General features: G+C 44.8%; 1 protein-coding gene across 6 annotated transcripts in view; it reads right to left on the bottom strand.

Moving 5' to 3' along the window:
• Positions 1–23,923, bottom strand: part of agtpbp1 (ATP/GTP binding carboxypeptidase 1) — a 48,665-nt gene that overhangs the window by 4,597 nt on the left and 20,145 nt on the right. For 5 of the 6 annotated variants that reach the window (XM_046347871.1, XM_046347868.1, XM_046347869.1 and 2 more), the window contains 22 exons: positions 23,357–23,420; positions 22,248–22,394; positions 21,982–22,113; positions 21,703–21,796; positions 21,581–21,618; positions 21,157–21,359; positions 20,273–20,450; positions 20,119–20,157; positions 19,508–19,602; positions 18,577–18,693; positions 17,642–18,267; positions 17,449–17,532; positions 17,164–17,250; positions 13,990–14,138; positions 13,458–13,545; positions 11,783–11,927; positions 7,631–7,781; positions 7,302–7,482; positions 7,013–7,142; positions 5,888–6,019; positions 4,552–4,728; positions 1,669–1,829 (listed from right to left, as the gene is read on the bottom strand). In XM_046347871.1, the coding sequence (XP_046203827.1) occupies positions 1,669–1,829; positions 4,552–4,728; positions 5,888–6,019; positions 7,013–7,142; positions 7,302–7,482; positions 7,631–7,781; positions 11,783–11,927; positions 13,458–13,545; positions 13,990–14,138; positions 17,164–17,250; positions 17,449–17,532; positions 17,642–18,267; positions 18,577–18,693; positions 19,508–19,602; positions 20,119–20,157; positions 20,273–20,450; positions 21,157–21,359; positions 21,581–21,618; positions 21,703–21,796; positions 21,982–22,113; positions 22,248–22,394; positions 23,357–23,420 (3,218 nt within the window). The remainder of the gene's footprint in view (positions 1–1,668; positions 1,830–4,551; positions 4,729–5,887; positions 6,020–7,012; positions 7,143–7,301; positions 7,483–7,630; positions 7,782–11,782; positions 11,928–13,457; positions 13,546–13,989; positions 14,139–17,163; positions 17,251–17,448; positions 17,533–17,641; positions 18,268–18,576; positions 18,694–19,507; positions 19,603–20,118; positions 20,158–20,272; positions 20,451–21,156; positions 21,360–21,580; positions 21,619–21,702; positions 21,797–21,981; positions 22,114–22,247; positions 22,395–23,356; positions 23,421–23,923) is intronic. The other variant, XM_046347872.1, reaches the window with a different exon arrangement.

Genomic DNA, 23,923 nt, shown 5'->3' with positions numbered 1-23,923 from the left:
TACCAGCAACAGTGTGTGAAAACCTTGTGAAGACTTACAGAAAACGTTTGACCTAGGTCATTGCCAACAAAGGGTATATAACAAAGTATTGAGATAAACTTTCGTTATTGACCAAATACTTATTTTCCACCATAATTTGCAAATAAATTCATTAAAAATCCTACAATGTGATTTTCTGGATTTTTTCCCCATTTTGTCTGTCATAGTTGAAGTGTACCTATGATGAAAATTACAGGCCTCTCTCATCTTTTTAAGTGGGAGACCTTGCACAATTGGTGGCTGACTAAATACTTTTTTGCCCCACTGTATCTAGGGAAGGGTACCAAAACATTTCTGCAGCATTGAAGGTCCCCAAGAACACAGTGCCCTCCCATCATTCTTAAATGGAAGAAGTTTGGAACCACCAAGACTCTTCCTAGTACTGGCCTTGCCAAACTGAGCAATCGAGGAAGAAGGGCCTTGGTCAAGGAGGTGACCAAGAATCTGATGGTCACTCTGACAGAGCTCCAGAGTTCCTCCGTGGGGATGGGAGAACCTTCCAGAAGGACTACCATCTCTGCAGCACTCCACCAATCAGGCCTTTATGGTAGTGGCCAGGCGGAAGCCACTCCTCAGTAAAAGGCACGACAGCCTGCTTAGAGTTTTCCAATAGTCATCGAAAGGACTCTCAGACCATGAGAAACAAGATTCTTTGGCCTGAATGCCAAGCGTCACATTGAGGAAACCTGGCACCATCACTACGGTGAAGTATGGTTGTGGCAGCATCTTGCTGTGGGGATGTATTTCAGCGACAAGGAGACTAGTCAGGAATGAGGGGAAGTTGAAATGAGCAAAGTACAGAGAGATCCTTGATGAAAACTTGCTCCAGAGCTCTCACAACCTCAGACTGAGGCGAAGGTTCACCTCCCAACAGGACAACGACCCTAAGCACACAGCCAAGACAACGCAAGAGTGGCTTCGGGACAAGTCTCTGAATGTCCTTGAGTGGCCCAGCCAGAGCCTGGACTTGAACCCCATCAAATATCTCTGGAGAGACCTAGAAATAGCTATGCAGCGACGCTCCCAATCCAACCTGACAGAGCTTAAGAGGATCTGCAGAGAAGAATGGGGGAAAATCCACAAATACAGGGGTGCCAAGCTTGCAGTGTCATACCCAAGAAGACTGGAGGCTAGTCGCTGCCAAAGGTGCTTCAACAAAGTACTGAGTAAAGGGTCTGAATACTTACGTAAATGTGGTTTTTCATTTTTTTTATAAATACATTTACAAACAAACACTTTGTCATTATTGGGTATTTTGTGTAGATTGATGAGGGGAAAACAACTATTTAATACATTTTATAATAAGGCTGTAACATAACAAAATGTGGAAAAAGTCAAGGGGTCTGAACACTTTCCTAATGCACTGTAAATACATTAATTATACATGGATAAATCAATAAATGCAAGAGGAGATTTGTAAAAAGCCACATTTAAATGTCATGAGGATTCTGAAGATGACAGCGGACGGTGCAGCTACACTACTGTCCTGAGTGTTGGCCATGCTGCAACTCTCAAACCAGTGTACCATGTATGGTTTATTGTTGGTAAGTGGGATTGTGTGTGTGTGACCTGGTAAGTGTGAGCGTGTCTAAGTGTGCGTGTGAGTGAGTGACCTGGTGTGTGTCTGACCTGGAGACTTTGCAGCGTGTCTCCATAAGGTCACTGTCGACGTCCAGCAGGTGTGCGTGGTTTCTCAGCTTCAGGGGGGAAGTTAGTCTCTTCAGTCTTAGCAGAGCCACACAGAACTGGGCTCCCATCTCCTCTAGCTCTCTGGTGCCTATCTGAAGACCCTGGACACACACACAATCACTTACTATACAAACATTATATAAACATAACAAGCATGTTCAGTGCACACACATATTATATTAGGGCTGTCCCTGACTAAAAAAAACTCTTGGTTGACCGAGAGTCTGTTCTTCCATTTTAAAATATATATTTTCCATATATAGACACATCCTATGTGTTTGAAATCAAATGAAATATATGCACTGAACTTGTCAGATGCTTTCAGCGCACTCTTTGATTAAATAATTAGGACACAAATTACTAAATGGAGCACGACTGCAATTGATTTGATTGTACTGGGCCAGACGAAGACTTGCTGCGCTGTGTAAAATAAAAAATAAAAAGACAGTGAGTGACTGTGTGATTAGCACCCAATTGTCTCTGTCACCCCACTCAGATGTGTGGTATAAATGTGACTATTTGTGGAAAATACTGGAGATCAAGAACAAGAAGGAGCAAGGTCTACCTGCATATTATGTGTGCCAAACAGGTGCTGTTAGAGTAGAATATCATTTTCCCAATGTAAACACTAAATCAATTATAAGCACGTTTTTTTGTGAAGCATTTATTCCAGCAAAGACTAAAAACTGTTGCATTCATTCGTGAATGCAATTTCCGAAATGGAACAGTTTGTTTACGCTAATTATTCAAGTGGCTTTATTATTTTATTTAAAAACTAAAATGCTTAATTGCATTTCAAATCATGAATGACTCATATGCTGTGAGATGACATGAACAAATGAATGATTGATACAGTACTGTAGCCTATAAAATATGAAATATAGGCCGAAGTAAGTTACGGCATTAAGACTATACAGGATGTGGTCTTTGGCCTACAGCTCGATGGTGGTTATAAAGGTTGCTATGCCAATCCTACCAATGATAATGACATTTACTTATTAGTTTAATGATGATCATAAGAATAACAATAAGGAGATCAAGAAAAAGGTGGGTTTTATTTTTAAATCAATTATAAATAATATCAAAGGCTGTTCTAACAGGGAAAAAAGTGTAACGCATTTATTACAGAGTAGCGAAGATTAAAAACAGTCAAATTTGTTAAATTGTTGATCCGACATGTTGTGGTTGCGTGAGGCTTGGCACTCACGGAATCAGTAGGCTATTAAACAAAGACTCAAGCAGGATCTGTCATATTTCTGTAGCTAGATATATACAGTAGGGATGATTTATAAAGCCAGGCACATTTAACAGTTCGGCTATTGATTATAGACCTAATAAAGTTGGGGTTTCTTCTCTCCTCACTTTTCCTAGACAATTAAGGCAAGGGCTGTTTTCTAACTCTGCTGCTGCCTCCACTGCATTGTTCTCAACACCAATATGCTGGTTAACCTTGCTATTGTAAACATAGCAACATGGTCTAGGAAAAGGCGCTAATTCAACAGCGCACTGATGTGTTTCAGAACCATGGACAGCGACCATTAACTAACGCGGGAGAAAGTGTATCTGTTATGAAATAATATTTTTTATTAGTGTTGCACCATTGTTCTTATATAATATAACCATATACAATTTCAGTTGCACGTCTTAGAGTGATGGACTGTGCCATCCCTACGGCCAATCAGACAGGTGTCTTGTACACCATGAATTCTTATTTTTTGCTACTGCTCGACTTAAGAAATCTTAGTCGACCAACAGCCTATCGACCAAACAATTGACTAGTCCTCTAAATGAAGTCAGCGCTGTATTATTTACACTTAAAAACATCTCTCACACACACACACAACACACACACACACACACACACACACACACACACACACACACACACACACACACACACACACACACACACACACACACACACACACACACACACACACACACACACACACACACGTCTGTCCCATGTGCAATCTCAAGTCTACAGTGGGCTTCCAGTAAAATTGTTGTGTTGTGGAGCATTGTGACTCAGAGCAGAGGCAGGTAGCTGAGTGGTTAGAGCGTTGGACCAGTAACCGGAAGGTTGCAAGATCAAATCCCCGAGCTGACAAGGTAAAAATCTTCCGTTCTGCCCCTGAACAAGGCAGTTAACCCACTGTTCCTTGGCCATCATTGAAAATAACCATTTGTTCTTATGTGACTTGCCAAGTTAAATAAATGTAAAAAAATAAATAAAGAGGACACTGGCTTGGCACGAGCATGACAAATAGAATGTCAATAAAATGGGCTTCCTGCACATCTGTCCAAACAATTTCCCCATAAATACATAACCCAATCAGGAAGGATGAGAGAAAGGGACCGTACCAAACTGGCAACCCTAGCCTACCCCTGGGCTCTGCAGATGTTGACATTGAGAAGGCTAGGAGCTGCTAGAGGTTTCTGCACTCACTGACTGAAAGGCAGAACATCGGTACACTCAATTGTGTTTTTTCTATCTTCCTAGTGGGGACCAAACAGTTGATTCCCATTCATAATCCAATTTTCCCTAACACTAATTGTAACCCCAAGCCTAAAATTGCCATTTTCCTTGTGGGGACAGGCGCATGTTTTACTAGCCTTGTGAGGACTTTCTGGTCCCCACAGGGACAGTAAAACCACACACACACAGTTCTGTCCCGTGTTTAGTGGATATGACATAATAAGCCCGATGATGCTGCTTTTCGTCACTGACAGTATGATTTACAGGACTATAGCTCCCCCTGCTGGTTGTTAGTACACACACACACCAGGCTGTATCGGCACACACACACACCCCCACCCCACCTTGTATTTGCCCTGGTCACAGCCGCAGAGTGTGCTTTCCATGGTGTAGCTGCGCTGGACTCCGATCTCCCTCCACACCACCACGCGGGCCGTGGCCTCCTTGGAGCGCTCCACCACAAAGCTACAGCTGGCCATACTGAAGGCCGGTGCCATCTGGGACAGGATCTTAGGCAGAGTCTGAGGGACGGAGTACGGGGGAAGAGTTTGAGCTCAACACCCATAGACAATAGACAATGAGGGCATGCCTGTGGATGGATGTACGTGAGAGGATCTAAAAGAGAAACAGTTGGTGTGTGTGTGTGTCCGCATTGTTTCCAGGTTGCCTGATGTCTCCCTGTATGCAAATTATTTGAGAGATATTGTTGCTGAGTTGACCTGAGAAAAATTGTACAGCCATGAAAATTCCATGAAAAATGTGGAAAGCATATCCAGAGATTCCTATAACAGAGATCACAGCCGTACTGATGTAATCTGTTCTGATTTATCATCAGGGTTTCATTGGCTAAATGCAAGTAATATGTTTCTGAGCCAGAGCCTTAATACATTAACGAACATAAGGGAAGATAGTGTGTGTGTGTGTGTGTAGGGCTGGCACAATTACCGAGCATTTGTGCGGTTGACGTTTCTGTGGTGACATGGACTTTAACAAGGTGATGAAACTTTGTTGTTCCTTTCTGAAACAAGCAGTGTGTTATAGCAGAGCATAGAAATATAATCGATAGAATGGGCTTGGAACCTCTAACCCTGAACATTTGACTGGTAAAGTCATGGGTACACTCGCAATGGCTGCCTGGTATTGTGATGCAATCATTTCCATGGTAATGTAGAATGTTCATTAAAATTGTGATAACTGATGTGGCTCATGTAATGGAATGTATTTTTTGTAATGTCAGTTGAATCAACAAATCCCAACACATTAATGGGTACGCTCCCTGCTTTGCTCCTATATACACTTGCAGAGGCCGCCAGTCCCACCCATTATGCAATCATTCACTTGAATGGGGACACCCGTTCTATTCCTTCTATTTCTATGGCAGCACATGCAGTCAGGACCGGAGGAGAAAATGCACCCTAAATGGTAATTACGGAGACCGCAGTTATTTGGCTGGCCAATTACTGTCATCCAAAATTCTATGACTGTCACAGCCCTAGGTGTGTGTGTGTATACTTGTGTGTGTGTCCTTCTGTAGCTCAGTTGGTAGAGCATGGCGCTTGTAACGCCAGGGTAGTGGGTTTGATTCCCGGGACCACCCATACGTAGAATGTATGCACACATGACTGTAAGTCGCTTTGGATAAAAGCGTCTGCTAAATGGCATATATTATTATGTTCTCACCCTATAACCAAGGTCTTCATGTAGCTCACAGGATGTAGCGCTGATGCTGGTCTCCCATACAGTCTCCTTCAAACTGCAACCGTACATAAACACGTTCTTCTTCCGGGAGTGACCGTGGTAGTCACAGAACACCTACATAGCAGAGGGAAGGAGAGGACTCAGACACACAGGGAAGGAGAGGACTCAGACACACAGGGAAGGAGAGGACTCAGACACACAGGGAAGGAGAGGACTCAGACACACAGGGAAGGAGAGGACTCAGACACACAGGGAAGGAGAGGACTCAGACACACAGGGAAGGAGAGGACTCAGACACACAGGGGAGGAGAAGACTCAGACACACAGGGAAGGAGAAGGCTCAGACACACAGGGGAGGAGAAGGCTCAGACACACAGGGAAGGAGAGGACTCAGACACACAGGGAAGGAGAGGACTCAGACACACAGGGAAGGAGAAGACTCAGACACACAGGGAAGGAGAGGACTCAGACACACAGGGAAGGAGAAGACTCAGACACACAGGGAAGGAGAGGACTCAGACACACAGGGAAGGAGAAGGCTCAGACACACAGGGGAGGAGAAGACTCAGACACACAGGGAAGGAGAGGACTCAGACACACAGGGAAGGAGAGGACTCAGACACACAGGGAAGGAGAGGACTCAGACACACAGGGAAGGAGAGGACTCAGACACACAGGGAAGGAGAGGACTCAGACACACAGGGAAGGAGAGGACTCAGACACACAGGGAAGGAGAAGACTCAGACACACAGGGAAGGAGAAGACTCAGACACACAGGGAAGGAGAGGACTCAGACACACAGGGAAGGAGAAGACTCAGACACACAGGGAAGGAGAGGACTCAGACACACAGGGAAGGAGAGGACTCAGACACACAGGGAAGGAGAGGACAGACACACAGGGAAGGGGACAGAGATTGTGAATGTATGAAGACAATCAAACTTCATCAACCTGGCTTTCCTGCCACGACTGTTAGGGAAAGAGAAAAGGTTAAGGTAATAGCTAGGGAAAGGGTTAGCGTGACAGAGTTAGCCATGTGCGACCAGCGCTGTAAGGGTGTCGGGCTATGGCACATATGGTGAGTACGGTAATCAACCGTGGGGCTCACCAATGGCGCCCTCTGGATGGCAGCGAGGTACTGCAGCAGGCTCTTTGTGTGGTAGATGGTAGGATGCAGCTCAGGACTGGGGTTCTGCCACTGTCGGTTCAGATCCTCCCCACTCAGAGAACAACGGTGACTGGAGGGAGGGGCGGGAGAAATGGAATGAGAAAAAGAGAAGTTAATCAACTTGAGTTTGTGTGCGCACGTGTCTGCAATATAGTATTGGTTGTGTGTGTGTGTTCGCATATGTGTGTGCGCACATGTTCATACGCGCATTGTGTGTGTGTACACTTACTTGCCGTTGACCACTCCATCAGGGTTGAGCATGGGGACTATCTTGAAGATGTAGGCCTCCCTGAGACTGTGTGCCAGGGGGCTGCTACCCATCAGGAACTCCAGGGTGCCCTTCATCACCCAGCTGGCGTTGGTCTCCCCTGGGTGCACCCGCGATGACAGGAACACCATTGGACGGTTCCCTGGACACACACACACAGTACATAGAAACACACTCAGCAGCACACACACCCCCCAGAGAAGGAGGAGTTATCTGACAGACAGTGATATCTTTAACTCAGTTCAGGTCAGTGTTCCTACCCCAGTAGTCAGTGGTCAGTCAGTACTCACTGAACTGGCAGATCTGGTCGTTGCTGGTGGACTCAGGCATGGCGGTGATGGTGAGGAGGGGGCAGCTATTTCCCCCCAGAGTCTCACACAGGACGTCTTCGCGCAGGTAGGTCTGAGGGTTCCTCAGCGCCTCCAGCTTCTGCAGGTGCATCTGGGCAGGAACACAGACGTATGCAGGAGAACTCAAAATAGCACCTTATAGTTGAGGACTCTTCTTTGAATCATAAAAGTACATTGAAATGACTTAGGAACTGTGTACACGTTGGTTGGTGTGTGTCCAATTAGAGACACCAGTTATTCCTCTCACTCAAACCCTTGTCATTGTTTTGTCTCATGTTGCACCTACCCCACATTATCCAGAAATATTCTTATCATGTTACTGAAAGTATTCAGAGTATTTTCAGATTTCGTTATCAACAAATGCGGCAAAAAGTACAGTAAATACACTGCTAAAAAAAACTAAGGGAACACTAAAATTAACACATCCTAGATCTGAATTAATGAAATATTCTTATTAAATACTTTTTTCTTTACATAGTTGAATGTGCTGACAACAAAATCACACAAAAATTATCAATGCAAATCAAATTTATCAACCCATGGAGGTCTGGATTTGGAGTCACACTCAAAATTAAAAGTGGATAACCACACTACAGGCTGATCCAACTTTGATGTAATGTCCTTAAAACAAGTCGAAATGATGCTCAGTAGTGTGTGTGGCCTCCACGTGCCTGTATGACCTCCCTACAACGCCTGGGCATGGTCCTGATGAGGTGGCGGATGGTCTCCTGAGGGATCTCCTCCCAGACCTGGACTAAAGCATCCGCCAACTCCTGGACAGTCTGTGGTGCAACGTGGCGTTGGTGGATGGAGCGAGACATGATGTCCCAGATGTGCTCAATTGGATTCAGGTCTGGGGAACGGGCGGGCCAGTCCATAGCATCAATGCCTTCCTCTTGCAGGAACTGCTGACACACTCCAGCCACATGAGCTCTAGCATTGACTTGCATTAGGAGGAACCCAGGGCCAACCGCACCAGCATATGGTCTCACAAGGGGTCTGAGGATCTCATCTCGGTACCTAATGGCAGTCAGGCTAACTCTGGCGAGCACACAGAGGGCCCCCCAAAGAAATGCCACCCCACACCATGACTGACCCACCGCCAAACCGGTCATGCTAGAGGAAGTTGCAGGCAGCAGAACGTTCTCCACGGCGTCTCCAGAATGTCACATGTGCTCAGTGTGAACCTGCATCTGTGAAGAGCACAGGGCGCCAGTGGCGAATTTGCCAATCTTGGTGTTCTCTGGCAAATGCCAAACGTCCAGCACGGTGTTGGGCTGTAAGCACAACCCCCACCTGTGGACGTCGGGCCCTCATACCACCCTCATTGAGTCTGTTTCTGACCGTTTGAGCAGACACATGCACATTTGTGGCCTGTTGGAGGTCATTTTGCAGGGCTCTGGCAGTGCTCCTCCTGCTCCTTCTTGCACAAAGGTGGAGGTAGCGGTCCTGCTGCTGGGTTGTTGCCCTCCTATGGCCTCCTCCACGTCTCCTGATATACTGGCCTGTCTCCTGGTAGCGCCTCCATGCTCTGGACACTACGCTGACAAGACACAGCAAACCTTTCCGTAGCTCGCATTGATGTGCCATCCTGGATGAGCTGCACTACCTGAGCCACTTGTGTGGGTTGTAGACTCCGTCTCATGCTACCACTAGAGTGAAATCACCGCCAGCATTCAAAAGTGACCAAAACATCAGCCAGGAAGCATAGGAACTGAGAAGTGGTCTGTGGCTATCACCTGCAGAACCACGTGTTTATTGGGGGTGTCTTGCTAATTGCCTATAATTTCCTCCTGTTGCCTATTGCATTTCCATAACAGCATGTGAAAGTTATTGTCAATCAGTGTTGCTTCCTAAGTGGACAGTTTGATTTCCCAAAAGTGTGATTGACTTGGAGTTACATTGTGTTGTTTAAGTGTTCCCTTTATTTATTTGAGCAGTGTATAACATTCACATAACATCAACAGTGTAATGTAGAGATTCAGTCTTTTATTCTACAGGCCATCCATTGGTGAGCTGAAGCTGAAGGGCAGCTGGGTCATGCAGCAAGACAATGATCCAAAGCAAGTCTACATCAGAATGGCTGAAAAGCAACACATGTAAACTTTTGAAAAATGTCCATACCTAAAACCAATGGAGATGTGGCAGGACCTGAAATGAACAGTTTATGCTTGAAACCCACAAATGTCGTAGAGTTACAGAAGTTCTGCATGGAGGAGTGGGACAACATTCCTCCACAGTGATGTGAGAGTGATCAACAACTATAGGAAGTGTTTGTTGCAGTTATTGTAGCTAAAGGTGGCAAAACCTGTGTTACTGAAAGGGGGCAATTACTTTTTCACACAGGGGCATTGGGTGTTGCATAACTTAAAATGTTTCTTAAAATACATGAAATAAGTATCACATTTTTGTGTTATTTGTTCACTCAGATCCCCTTCTTCTAATATCACGTTTTGGTTGAAGATCTGATAACATTCAGTGTGGAAAATATGCACAAATAAAGTAAATCAGAAAAGGGGCAAATACTTTTTCAGGGCACTGTATACAGTACTTTAGAGTAGAGATATACAGTACCTTTAGAGTAGAGTAGGTGTAGTGATATACAGTACCTTTAGAGTAGAGTAGGTGTAGTGGTATACAGTACCTTTAGAGTAGAGATATACAGTACCTTTAGAGTAGAGATATACAGTACCTTTAGAGTAGAGATATACAGTACCTTTAGAGTAGAGATATACAGTACCTTTAGAGTAGAGATATACAGTACCTTTAGAGTAGAGATATACAGTACCTTTAGAGTAGAGATATACAGTACCTTTAGAGTAGTGGTATACAGTACCTTTAGAGTAGAGATATACAGTACCTTTAGAGTAGAGTAGGTGTAGTGGTATACAGTACCTTTAGAGTAGAGATATACAGTACCTTTAGAGTAGAGATATACAGTACCTTTAGAGTAGAGTAGGTGTAGTGGTATACAGTACCTTTAGAGTAGAGATATACAGTACCTTTAGAGTAGTGGTATACAGTACCTTTAGAGTAGAGATATACAGTACCTTTAGAGTAGAGTAGGTGTAGTGGTATACAGTACCTTTAGAGTAGAGATATACAGTACCTTTAGAGTAGAGATATACAGTACCTTTAGAGTAGAGATATACAGTACCTTTAGAGTAGAGATATACAGTACCTTTAGAGTAGAGATATACAGTACCTTTAGAGTAGAGATATACAGTACCTTTAGATTAGAGATATACAGTACCTTTAGAGTAGAGATATACAGTACCTTTAGAGTAGAGATATACAGTACCTTTAGAGTAGAGATATACAGTACCTTTAGAGTAGAGATATACAGTACCTTTAGAGTAGAGATATACAGTACCTTTAGAGTAGAGATATACAGTACCTTTAGATTAGAGATATACAGTACCTTTAGAGTAGAGATATACAGTACCTTTAGAGTAGAGATATACAGTACCTTTAGAGTAGAGATATACAGTACCTTTAGAGTAGAGATATACAGTACCTTTAGAGTAGAGTAGGTGTAGTGGTATACAGTACATTTAGAGTAGAGTAGGTGTAGTGGTATACAGTACCTTTAAAGTAGAGATATACAGTACCTTTAGAGTAGAGTAGGTGTAGTGGTATCTAGTACCTTTAGAGTAGAGTAGGTGTAGTGGTATACAGTACCATTAGAGTAGTGTAGCTGTAGTGGTATACAGTACCTTTAGAGTAGAGTAGGTGTAGTGGTATCTAGTACCTTTAGAGTAGAGTAGGTGTAGTGGTATACAGTACCTTTAGAGTAGAGATATACAGTATCTTTAGAGTAGAGTAGGTGTAGTGGTATACAGTACCTTTAGAGTAGAGTAGGTGTAGTGGTATACAGTACCTTTAGAGTAGGTGTAGTTGTAGTGGTATACAGTACCTTTAGAGTATGTGTAGGTGTAGTGGTATACAGTACCTTTAGAGTAGTGTAGGTGTAGTGGTATACAGTACCTTTAGATTAGAGTAGGTGTAATGGTATACAGTACCTTTAGAGTCGAGTAGGTGTAAGGGTATACAGTACCTTTAGAGTAGAGTAGGTGTAAGGGTATACAGTACCTTTAGAGTAGAGTAGGTGTAAGGGTAGTGGTAAGCGAAGTAGCAGACATCGTCTTTGTGGTTGAAGGTCATGCTGAAGGTCATGGTGTAGTAGGACTTCCCCTTCTGACCACCTGCTGCTATCGAGCTCCTAGAGAAGTGGTTTCTAGGTAAAAGGATGTTGAGAAGTTCACAAAAGCTTGATACAGTAACATACAGAAACACATTCACATGACACCAGTATCTACGGAAGTGACCAACAAGTAACCTATTTCATGGCCCTGTTCAAATACTTAACTACAAAATGCACCCTTCCTTCCTCGCTTCCTTGAGGTAAGCACAGACCTAAACTAGCAAAAAAAAAAAAACCTCTAACTGTCAACTGCGTTTATTTTCAGCAAACTTAACATGTGTAAATATTTGTATGAACATAACAAGATTCAACAACTGAGACATAAACTAAACAAGTTCCACAGACATGTGATTAACATAAATTGAATAATGTGTCCCTGAACAAAGGGGGGTCAAAATCAAAAGTAACAGTAAGTATCTGGTGTGGCCACCAGCTGCATTAAGTACTGCAGTGCATCTCCTCCTCATCGACAGCACCAGAATTGCCAGTTCTTTCTGTGAGATGTTACCCTACTCTTACACCAAGGCACCTGCAAGCCCCCAGACATTTCTGGGGGGAATGGCCCTATCCCTCACCCTCCAATCCAACGGGTCCCAGACGTGCTCAATGGGATTGAGATCCGGCATTGTCATGCTGGAGGGTCATGTCATGATGAGACTGCAGGAAGGGTAACACATGAGGGAGGATGATGTCTTCCCTGTAATACAAAGCGTTGAGATTGCCTGAAATGACAACAAGCTCAGTCCGATTATGCTGTGACACACCTCCCCAAACCATGACGGACCCTCCACCCCCAAATCGATCCCGCTCCAGAGTACAGGCCTCGGTGTAACGCTCATTCCTTTGACAATAAACGCGGATCCAACCATCATCCCTGGTGAGACAAAACCGTGACTCCTCGTTGAAGAGCACTTATTGCCAGTCCTGCCGACGATCAGCTGTCCGTCCTGTCTCCCTGTAGCACCGTCTTAGGCGTTTCACAGTACGAACATTGCAATTTATTGCCCTGGCCACAGCTGCAGTCCTCATGCCTCCTTGTAGCATGCCTAAGGCACGTTCATGCAGATGAGCAGGGACCCTGGGCATCTTTCAGGGTTTTTCAGAGTCAGTAGAAAGGCCTCTTTAGTGTCCTAAGTTTACATAACTGTGACCTTAATTGCCTACTGTCTGTAAGCTGTTAGTGTCTTAACGACCTTCCACAGGAGAATGTTCATTAATTGTTTATGGTTCATTGAACAAGCATGGGAAACAGTGTTTAAACCCTTTACAATGAAGATCTGTGAAGTTATTTGGATTTGTACGAATGATCTTTGAAAGACTGGGTCCTGAAAAAGGGACGTTTCTTTTTTTGCTGAGTTTATAAGTGAAAGCAAAGTTACAACCCTATTACTTTCACCACACTAATCAATTTAGATCTGGGGTTACTTCAAGGTACAGGTCGGAAGGATGCATTTCTAAAGTATTGGAACGGGGCTCATTTCTCCTGACAGGTACACTACTTGTCCGGTGGGCTGTGTGATTACTGCCTCTGCTGGCGGGGTGAGGGAGGACAGTCACACCTACTTGTAGTAACATATGTCCGTTCCGGTGCGAACCCAACGGGGCCTGCCGCTAATGGCCTCCTGTACAGAGTACATCAGAACCTGCATACCTGAAGACAGTACCAAGGAGACGTTAACGTTAATACCATACACACAGAAAACTGCTCAGCCCAGTCAAAACTGTTCGCTGCCCTGGCCCCCCAATGGTGGAACAAACTCCCTCACGACGCCAGGACAGCGGAGTCAATCACCACCTTCCGGAGACACCTGAAACCCCACCTCTTTAAGGAATACCTAGGATAGGATAAGTAATCCCTCTCACCCCCCCCCTTAAGTTTTAGATGCACTATTGTAAAGTGACTGTTCCACTGGATGTCATAAGGTGAATGCACCAATTTGTAAGTCGTGAGTGGATAAGAGCGTCTGCTAAATGACTTAAATGTAAATGTAAAACTGAACTAGCATTTCTTTCGAAACACAGAAGCTTTGCCAAACATCATTGACTAAATAATGCAACAAAAATGACCAAGTCAGTGAGTCAGTCAGTCACTTACCGTAGTTGAACTGGCTGTTTGACTTTTCACAGTTGATGATGTTGAAGCGATAGGGGGCTCCCACGCGCATGCCGCTCACCTCAAAGTAGAACCACTGGTGGTAGTGGTTACTGTTGATGTCGGAGTTTAGAACCAGGTCGTACTCAAACCTGGAACACCCACAGATCACATCAGCTCAACCTTTACGCAAACCAAATGGCCCATACATGTGGGCAAAGACGATTGAATACAACAACTACTACTTTTTTTAAAAACATTTAACTAACTCTTTACAGTTGTGGGAATTGGCCTATATGGACAGGGCAAAATTAAGAAATATGAGAAGCATATGCATAACCATGGTAGCAATTGAAAACGAACAGTTTGGAGACCGTGGGAAAATGATTAGACCAAAGGTGAGTATCAACAACAACAGTTCACCTGACAAGACTGAATCCAAATATCACACGGTTGATTTTATGTGCATTTCACATTTACTGTACTTTACCGCATTTGTTGATAACGAAATCTGAAAATATTCTGGATACATTCAGTAACATGATAAGAATATTTCTGGATAATGTGGGGTAGGTGCAACATGAGACAAAACAATGACAAGGGTTTAAGTGAGAGGAGTAACTTGTGTCTCCAAGTGGACACACACTTCTCCAACGTGTACACAGTTCTGCACTTATGACTGAAAGATTCTTCAACTATACGGTACTATTATTATTTGTAGCTCTGCTAGATATACCATTGAGGAACTCGAACAAGCACACTTGTAGTTGTTTTGAACACAACCCTACATCCCAACCGTCACGCAATTACTGTGGTTGTTGACGCAATCCAAAACACTATAAAAATCCTGGTCAGGTGGGCATGATTAGAAAGCTAGTTCTATCGACCCCTTCCTGTGTTTGCAAACATTGCCACAAGTTAGTGGCAGAACAAGCGGAAGTTCTTCTAGAACGCCTTACAGCCTCCAAGAGTTACGGGTATCTGTACCTGACGTTAGCGGGTCGTGTACTGGAAACGGGTCTATTGCCAACATGACTAGCTAAATTACAAAATACGATATTACAGTATTAGGCTTTCGCAAGGTAATTCAGAGAAACAGATCAGTTTAGTGTGAATAGAAAGGAGTCATGTTTAAATTATCTAAATGTTGAAAGTGTGTGTGCGACGGAAAGAAACCAAATGGTGTAGTTTCAGGCCATGTGGCAGAAAGTGATGCGGGCTGGACATGGGGGTGTGAGCAGGTGGATCTGGGAAGAGGTGATATTGGGGAGGATGCTTATGTACATCTGTATGTTGTCGTTTGTATGTGGATGCTTTGAATTGTAAAAAATGATCACACCCAAAACAGAAAGGAGTCCTGAGTGCATTCAGGTGCCGCAGCAAATCTTCTTCACAATACAAAACATAGACTCATTCTGTTCAGAACAACCCAGTGTATGAAGCCATGTTGTCTTGTAACTAACATAGACTCATTCTGTTCAGAACAACCCAGTGTATGACGCCATGTTGTCTTGTAACTAACAGACTCATCCTGTTCAGAACAACCCAGTGTATGAAGCCATGTTGTCTTGTAACTAACAGACTCATTCTGTTCAGAACAACCCAGTGTATGAAGCCATGTTGTCTTGTAACTAACAGACTCATCCTGTTCAGAACAACCCAGTGTATGAAGCCATGTTGTCTTGTAACTAACATAGACTCATTCTGTTCAGAACAACCCAGTGTATGACGCCATGTTGTCTTGTAACTAACAGACTCATTCTGTTCAGAACAACCCAGTGTATGACGCCATGTTGTCTTGTAACTAACAGACTCATCCTGTTCAGAACAACCCAGTGTATGAAGCCATGTTGTCTTGTAACTAACAGACTCATTCTGTTCAGAACAACCCAGTGTATGACGCCATGTTGTCTTGTAACTAACAGACTCATCCTGTTCAGAACAACCCAGTGTATGAAGCCATGTTGTCTTGTAACTAACAGACTCATTCTGTTCAGAACAACCCAGTGTATGACGCCATGTTGTCTTGTAACTAACAGACTCATCCTGTTCAGAACAACCCCCATGTTGTCTTGTGACTCATTCTGTTCAGAACAACCCAGTGTATGAAGCCATGTTGTCTTGTAACTAACAGACTCATTCTGTTCAGAACAACCCAGTGTATGACGCCATGTTGTCTTGTAACGAAGACTCATTCTGTTCAGAACAACCCAGTGTATGAAGCCATGTTGTCTTGTAACTAACAGACTCATTCTGTTCAGAACAACCCAGTGTATGACGCCATGTTGTCTTGTAACGAAGACTCATTCTGTTCAGAACAACCCAGTGTATGAAGCCATGTTGTCTTGTAACTAACAGACTCATTCTGTTCAGAACAACCCAGTGTATGACGCCATGTTGTCTTGTAACGAAGACTCATTCTGTTCAGAACAACCCAGTGTATGAAGCCATGTTGTCTTGTAACTAACAGACTCATTCTGTTCAGAACAACCCAGTGTATGACGCCATGTTGTCTTGTAACGAAGACTCATTCTGTTCAGAACAACCCAGTGTATGAAGCCATGTTGTCTTGTAACTAACAGACTCATTCTGTTCAGAACAACCCAGTGTATGACGCCATGTTGTCTTGTAACGAAGACTCATTCTGTTCAGAACAACCCAGTGTATGACGCCATGTTGTCTTGTAACTAACAGACTCATTCTGTTCAGAACAACCCAGTGTATGACGCCATGTTGTCTTGTAACGAAGACTCATTCTGTTTAGAACAACCCAGTGTATGACACCATGTTGTCTTGTAACTAACATAGACTCATTTTGGACTCATGGGTGTTTGGCTTGCGTCTCATCTTTCAAAATACATAGTCATCTTAATTTACAGCATTTCCCCTCTCTCTGACAACAAAAAATGAGCAAAGGTTTCCCAATTAGCATGAGTGATCAGAGAATCATCTTGTCGCGCTCGTTGCTCAAGTTCAGAATGGCTGTCAGTGAAAACCTACACTGTGAAGTGCAGAGCCAGAGCTTTGGAAACGCTAGACCCCAGTGTAATGACAACCACTACGTTCAAACGTATTAGTGTCCAAATCTGCCTTTTTGAACCAGTATACAGGTATGACTAAACGGCCTACATTTTTGATTTTATCCCAGTTTATGTAACAATGGGACACAACACTCACTTTCTGACTTGAACTGCTTTCCTCAGGTTGCCAGACTCAAACTGAGAGTTGAACTTCAGAGATTCACCACCGTCAACCACTGGACAACTGAAACACACAGGGCCCACATCGTGAGACACACACACACACACACACACACACACACACACACACACACACACACACACACACACACACACACACACACACACACACACACACACACACACACACACACACACACACACACACACACACACACACACACACACACACACACTTCCCTGGACAGACGATGGTGCTCACCTCTGTATGTCCAAGTCGTAGACCACCTTATCCAGGATGTCTTTGGGGTGGATCAGCCTCTCAATGTCCTGGAAGATCTTAGTCCTGAAGGGGGGCAGAGGACTGAGTGACATCATCACACAACAGTAGCAGTAAGACTATGGGGGGGAGGGGGCAGTCATATAGATCTTAGATCAGTGTCTAGGGGTCTCACCTCTGCACGCCGTAGACCCTCTCCAGGATGTGTTCTCGGGAGGTGGGCGCCACGTGGCCAAAGTAGTCTGGGTAGGCCACCTCAGAAAACTGTGGCACAGAGCTTGTGCTCTTCACCATCTCCACGTACAGGTTAGGGTCGTGGAGTGGCAGGAGCAAGGCCGTGTCTGGCACATGCAGCACACCCTCCTCGCTGCTCTCCTCCTCCTCAGCCCAGTCCTCCGCTAACATCTCACCTTCTCCCCCCAGTCGGGCAGCCACACACCCAGCCAGTATTGGGGGCTGTCTTTTGTGCTTGTTGCCCCCTCCTCCTCCCCCCACCTGAGGTCCAGCCCCATCCAGGGCCACCCGCTCCAGTCCCTGCACCAGCTCCTGCTCCAGCCCCGCCCCAGGGTGGGGTCGGCTGTGGGTGTGGTCACCGCAGCCATCTTGGTCCTTGGTGATGTTGATGGTGTCAAGGTCCAGGGCAGGGACTGGGGCCGGATGGGGGCACTCCCCCTGAAGGGGGGCAGCAGTGGGGTTTTTCGGGGGCAGGGTCTGGGCGGTGGGAACGATGATTGGGCGGTGAGACTTGGGAGCTGCTGGGGTGGCCGTCACACCTTTCTTTGGGTTGTCAAAGTTAAACACCTGCATAGACACAAAGGAAATTGGACTTCAGGCAGCTTTCTGATCACTTACCACAGTGTGGTCCCCAGGTTAAAAACACACTTCTGTAAGTTTTAAGATGGAATGTTGAAAATGTGGGGGGCAGGTAGCCTCGAGGTTAGCGTGTTGGGCCAGGAACCAAAAGGTCACTGGTTCAATACCCAATTGCTTCAGGGGTACTGGACAATGGGGTCACTGGCAGTCACACTAGTACAAGTGTATACCGGAAATATAAAAACATCCCCAAAAATACTATTTTTAAACCAAAGACAAAACGGTGTACTGCATTACCTGGAAATCCTCTGAGAGCTCCATAAAGAATCTCTCATAGATCTTCAGCTCTTCAAACGGCCTGCTTTGGGTCTCTTTGGGTCTCAGTTTATTGATGTCTGTTTCTATGTCATCATTCTGCAGAGGGGAAAACATCATCATCAAACACCTGAAAAAGCAGGAACAGGATCCCAATAGAAAACCCTGTATTAGATTGTTTTTACTTCAACCAGAGAGAGAAAGAGAGAGAAGAGAGACAACCCAGACAGGCAGAGAGAGAGAGAAGAGACACAACCCACAGACAGGCAGAGAGAGAGAGAAGAGACACAACCCACAGACAGGCAGAGAGAGAGAGAGAGAGAGAGAGAGAGAAGAGAGACAACCCACAGACAGGCAGAGAGAGAGAGAGAGAGAGAGAGAGAGAGAGAGAGAGAGAGAGAGAGAGAGAGAGAGAGAGAGAGAGAGAGAAGAGACACAACCCACAGACAGGCAGAGAGAGAGAGAGAGAGAGAGAGAGAAGAGACAACCCACAGACAGGCAGAGAGAGAGAGAGAGACAACCCACAGACAGGCAGAGAGAGAGAGAGAGAGAGAGAGAGAGAGAGAGAGAGAGAGACAGAGAGAGAAGTGAGACAACCCACAGAGAGAGAGAGAGAGAGAGAAGAGAGACAACCCACAGACAGGCAGAGAGAGAGAGAGAGAGACAACCCACAGACAGGCAGAGAGAGAGAGAGAGAGAGAGAGAGAGAGAGAGAGAGAGAGAGAGAGAGAGAGAGACAACCCACAGACAGGCAGAGAGAGAGAGAGAGCAGCTGTGGTTGTGGTCAGTATATATGTTTGCATATTACGTCTGTCAGTCTGGTCACTTCAGTGTAACCTTTCTTGTTGTCATTCTGAGGTCAGTCAAACAAGGTGCGGTTTAAATTAAAAGGCTGTGGTCATGGTCACTGTACCCCAACGTGGTGGTCCTTCTCCTCCACCTCGTTCTCCATGTCGTTCTCAGCCTCTGCATCCTCATTATTGTCACTTTCGTCCACCACATCATCCACTGGCAAGCACACACAGGGAAACAGGCAGGGTTAGCACCAATTCCATTTCTAATCAGTCAGGCCAGGAAGTAAAACATACATTATAGTTTACTTTCAGTTTACTTCCTGAATTGAGCCCAAGATTAAGGCGTAACCTGACTGGTTACAGGGGGTAGCGTTTCCAAAAAACAAAGACAATCTTAAGTCCATTAGTAAGCAAAGGATGAACAATGATCAATGCTTAGTTAAATAAAGGGTTAAATAACATTTAAAAATGCTAAAGATTATATTTCTGATTGGTTGGTTGGATTGTGCACTAGAGAAAGGTAGCCAGGAGTGAGATGAGAGAGAGCTGGTGTCTTGATTGGCTTGTTGAGTGAGGTGATGTCAATGAACAACTAAGTAGTGTGAAAGTTCACGAGTTACAGATCCTTGATGTAGGACAGGATGTATTATACTGTTAGCAGTGTGACAGACTGAGGAGTTTGAGAGTCAGTAGTGGTTAGGCTGCTGCTATTTATTGTGACAAGTCTTACCCCATGGGGGCTTGGTGTAGAACTGGTAAATGGGTCCTCCTGAAATGGACGTGTGGAGCGTGAGAGTTAACTGTGTGCAATGACCATTGGGGTGATTTAAGTGGCTCGCAAGTATTGTGAGTGTAGAATGTGTGTGTCTGTGTGTGAGCCTCACTCCCCAGTGGCTGGTTGTAGAGCTGAGCGACTGGCCCTCCTGCAGGTACATGAAGCAGCTGGTGGTGGAAGACACTCTTGATGGTGGGCAGAGGGAGGCGGTTCTTGGGGAAGCACTTCCTCATGATGAGGCTGGAGGTGTTGATCAGAGGGTCCAGAGTCCTCACTGGCAGGCACTCCTGAAAACAAGACATCACCATCATTAATATTAATATTCACCATCATCACCACCATAACCATCCTGTCAGGATTTGGCCAGGGTTGTTCTGGTTTTTGGTCACCAGATGCCCCCATTGTGCCTTTTGACCTTTTGTTTTCCCTTGATCCCCATTATTATTTGCACCTGTGCCTCGTTTCCCCTGATTGTATTTAAACCCTTTGTTTTACTCAGTTCTTTGCTCTGTGTTGGTATGTTAGCACCCAGCCCTAGTACTCTGTGAACTCTTGTTGATCCCGGTGGACTCTCTTGTGGAATTCTGTTTTTTGTTCTTGTTTGTTTGTTTTTGAGTATCATTTGAGGCATTTTGTGCTATTCCTTCCACCTTGTGGATTTACCTTTTTGTCTTGGAGGATTACCTTTGTTCTTGTGGAATTCCTTTTGAGGTTGTGGAGTTACATGTTTTCCTGAAGAACTTCACTTTTTTCATTAAATACACCGTCTCAAGTACTGCTGTGTCTGCCTCATCTTCTGGGTTCTGCTGACTATTCGTGGCTCAGTTGGTTTAGTGACTGTTTCTCACTCCGGAGACCCGGGTTCGTAACTGGGTCCTGACACATCCGTTTTGGTGTAATGTAAAAGGGGAGACAGCATTGGGGATAAAGCTAGGAACATAGACGGTGGCTGAGACTGAGCTCAGGTTTTGGTAATGTTGTCACCCTACTCACAGTGGAGGTGTTATAGAGGATCCTCATCCCGTCAGCGTCGATGAAGGCCTTGCGGCCCAGCTTGATGTTGGTGATGTTCTTCAGGCAGCCCAGGATGCCCTTGCGGATGAGTATGTGGCGGTGGCGCGTGTCGTTGCGGTGCCAATCCTGATAGATGTACAGCAGAACTGGCACATGGACCACCGCCCGCTGGGCGTTAGTCTCTGAGGGATGTAAAGGGAGGGAGGGATGGAGAGAAGGAGTGAGGAAGTGGGCAAGGGAAGGATGTAAGGAGAGACGGGGAGGGAGGGGAATGGAGAGAGAGAGAGACTGGTTGATAATAGCCACTGACAATAGCACTGTTATTTAAGAACCATGACAGGACATTGTCCTAAACTGCAGAGCGAGAGAACGGGGGAACGGGGGAAGAGAGAGAGACACTTACTGGATTTGAGCAAGGCCCCCAGTGTGTCCAGGGATACTCTGTTGAGTAAAAGACAGCCAGAGAAGGGTCAAAAACAGCAGCAACCACACCATTCATCCTCAACACATACCCACGCCACTTACTTCAGCAGACTGGTGTTCTTTTTGCTGTAGGGTCCAATGATTTTGAACATGAGCTCCACCACTCCATTCTTCCCCAGGGACACAGCATTCACAGCTGAAGGCAGACAAACCTCAATGCCCTCAACAATACCGCCAGACAGTAGTTGACTGTAGTTGAAGTCATACTACAATAGGCTGGGTTTGTAACTGTCAGATGTATGGTTCCTATGGCAACAGCAGGTTGGGTTAGTAACTGTCAGTCAGATGAATGGTTCCTACAGTATGTAAGGTCAGACTCACTGTTGGAGGAGTAGACCTGTAGAACCAGCAGACAGGGCAGCAGCAGCTTGTGGTTCTGCAGGTTCTGTTTGAGCAGGTTCACAGTGACGTTCAGAGCTCCGTTCAGACGGGCTTTCACACCAAATTTCCTGTCTGGAGAAAGACAGACGTGAAGGGGTGTACATGCTAAAATTGGTATGGATTTAGTTTATGGTAGAAGTTTGAATGACAATGTTGGGGCTCCTGGTACAGCGATAGAGTACCTTAACATACAGAGTGTGTGTTACCTTTTGGTCCAACCTTGGCCAGGACTGAGTGGAGCTGCAGCATGACCTCCTCACTTGGGGGAGACTCTTTACTGGCACTGATGACCAGTTGCAGCAAGATGCCTGTGCCACCCTTGGACACAAACACACCAATCCTGCGACCCCCACCTGGGACAGAGAGAGAGAGAGAGACACACACACACACACACACACACACACACACACATTACTATAGCCTCCACAAATTGATCAATCACCATTAACATTTTCCCAAGTCAAATGATCCCCATCAGTTTCCACAAAACCAACCTATCAGTTCAGCTGTTATTGAGCAGAGTTCACACAAACCATGTGAGAAAATCTAGTCTGATCTCAACTGGATTCCATTGGTCTGGCAGTGTGACCGGGGAAAAAAAGATAACGAACAAAATCCTGTTTACATTTTTTTGAAAGATTCTTGATCAGTCTTTTTTTTTTTTGATCAGATTTTGTGTGAACAGGTTCTAAATTTCTACAACTTGACAATCTACACCAGTTGAAATCATTCTACATTTTCTTAGATTCTGTCACGCCTTGGTCATTGTATTTTGTGTTTTTGTTATATGTTTGGGTAGGCCAGGGTGTGACATGGGTTTATATGTTGTTTTTCGTATTGGGGTTTGTAGTATTTGGGATCGCGGCTAATTAGGGGTGTTGTATAGGCTTGGTTGCCTGAGGCGATTCTCTATTGGAGTCAGGTGCTTATCGTTGTCTCTGATTGGGAACCGTATTTAGGCAGCCTGAGTTTCGCTTTGTATTTTGTGGGTGTTTGTTCCTGTCTTTGTGTAGTATTCACCAGATAGGCTGTAATTAGTATCACGTTTCGTTTGTTGTTTTCGTATTTCAGTTATTTCATGTACCGTCATATTCTTTCATTAAAGTCATGAGTAACCTACGCGCTGCGCTTCGGTCCGACTCTCTTCATTCAACAGACGAACGCCGTTACAGATGGTCTGCGTGAAAACAAAACCTACCCAATCAAAGCACTGTTTCCACCCAAGACAATTGACACTTGTCAAATCAGAGATCAGGACACTCAAACAGAACACCGTTTGCCCCCATTACCCAATTACAGAGCGGTTACCACTTACCCACGGTTAACAGCTCATTCAGAATGTACAAAATGTTCAGGATAGATTGCAGATCCTGTGTGTTCTATCAAAAACAGAGAGCATGCTGGGTATTACCAACACACTCAATAACACGTGAGCATGGACAAACACATTTGTATGTGCACACACAGACAGACACACAGCCATTCATGCACACACCACCAAATCTCCACATACACACAAACCGTCTCACTTAGGTTTCAGTCTCTACAAATAGTAATGGCTTTTCCCCAACTCATAAATTGATCTGTCATCAAGTGGTATATAAAGACATAGGGAGATATAACTAGACAGGGAGATTTAGAAGCCATTGCCAAAACCAAGTGTGTGCTATGTAAACTGCATCTCGGGAGGACAATTATTTCCAATACTTTTAGGATACCATGATCTTGATAATAGGGCTGGGCGATATGGCCAAAATATTATATCATGGTATTTTTTTTTTTTAATGGACGGTATGATGGTATTTTTAGTTTTTGCATAATAAAAGTTGAACATTTGCTTTATGAGTAGTGAGTGATCCTGGTGACACATACATTCTAAGTG

The sequence above is a fragment of the Oncorhynchus gorbuscha genome, linkage group LG04, assembly GCF_021184085.1.
Source record: "Oncorhynchus gorbuscha isolate QuinsamMale2020 ecotype Even-year linkage group LG04, OgorEven_v1.0, whole genome shotgun sequence".
NCBI lineage: Eukaryota > Metazoa > Chordata > Actinopteri > Salmoniformes > Salmonidae > Oncorhynchus > Oncorhynchus gorbuscha.
The sequence above is the reverse complement of the archived record's forward strand: the minus strand, read 5'-3'. Positions and strand labels throughout refer to the sequence as shown.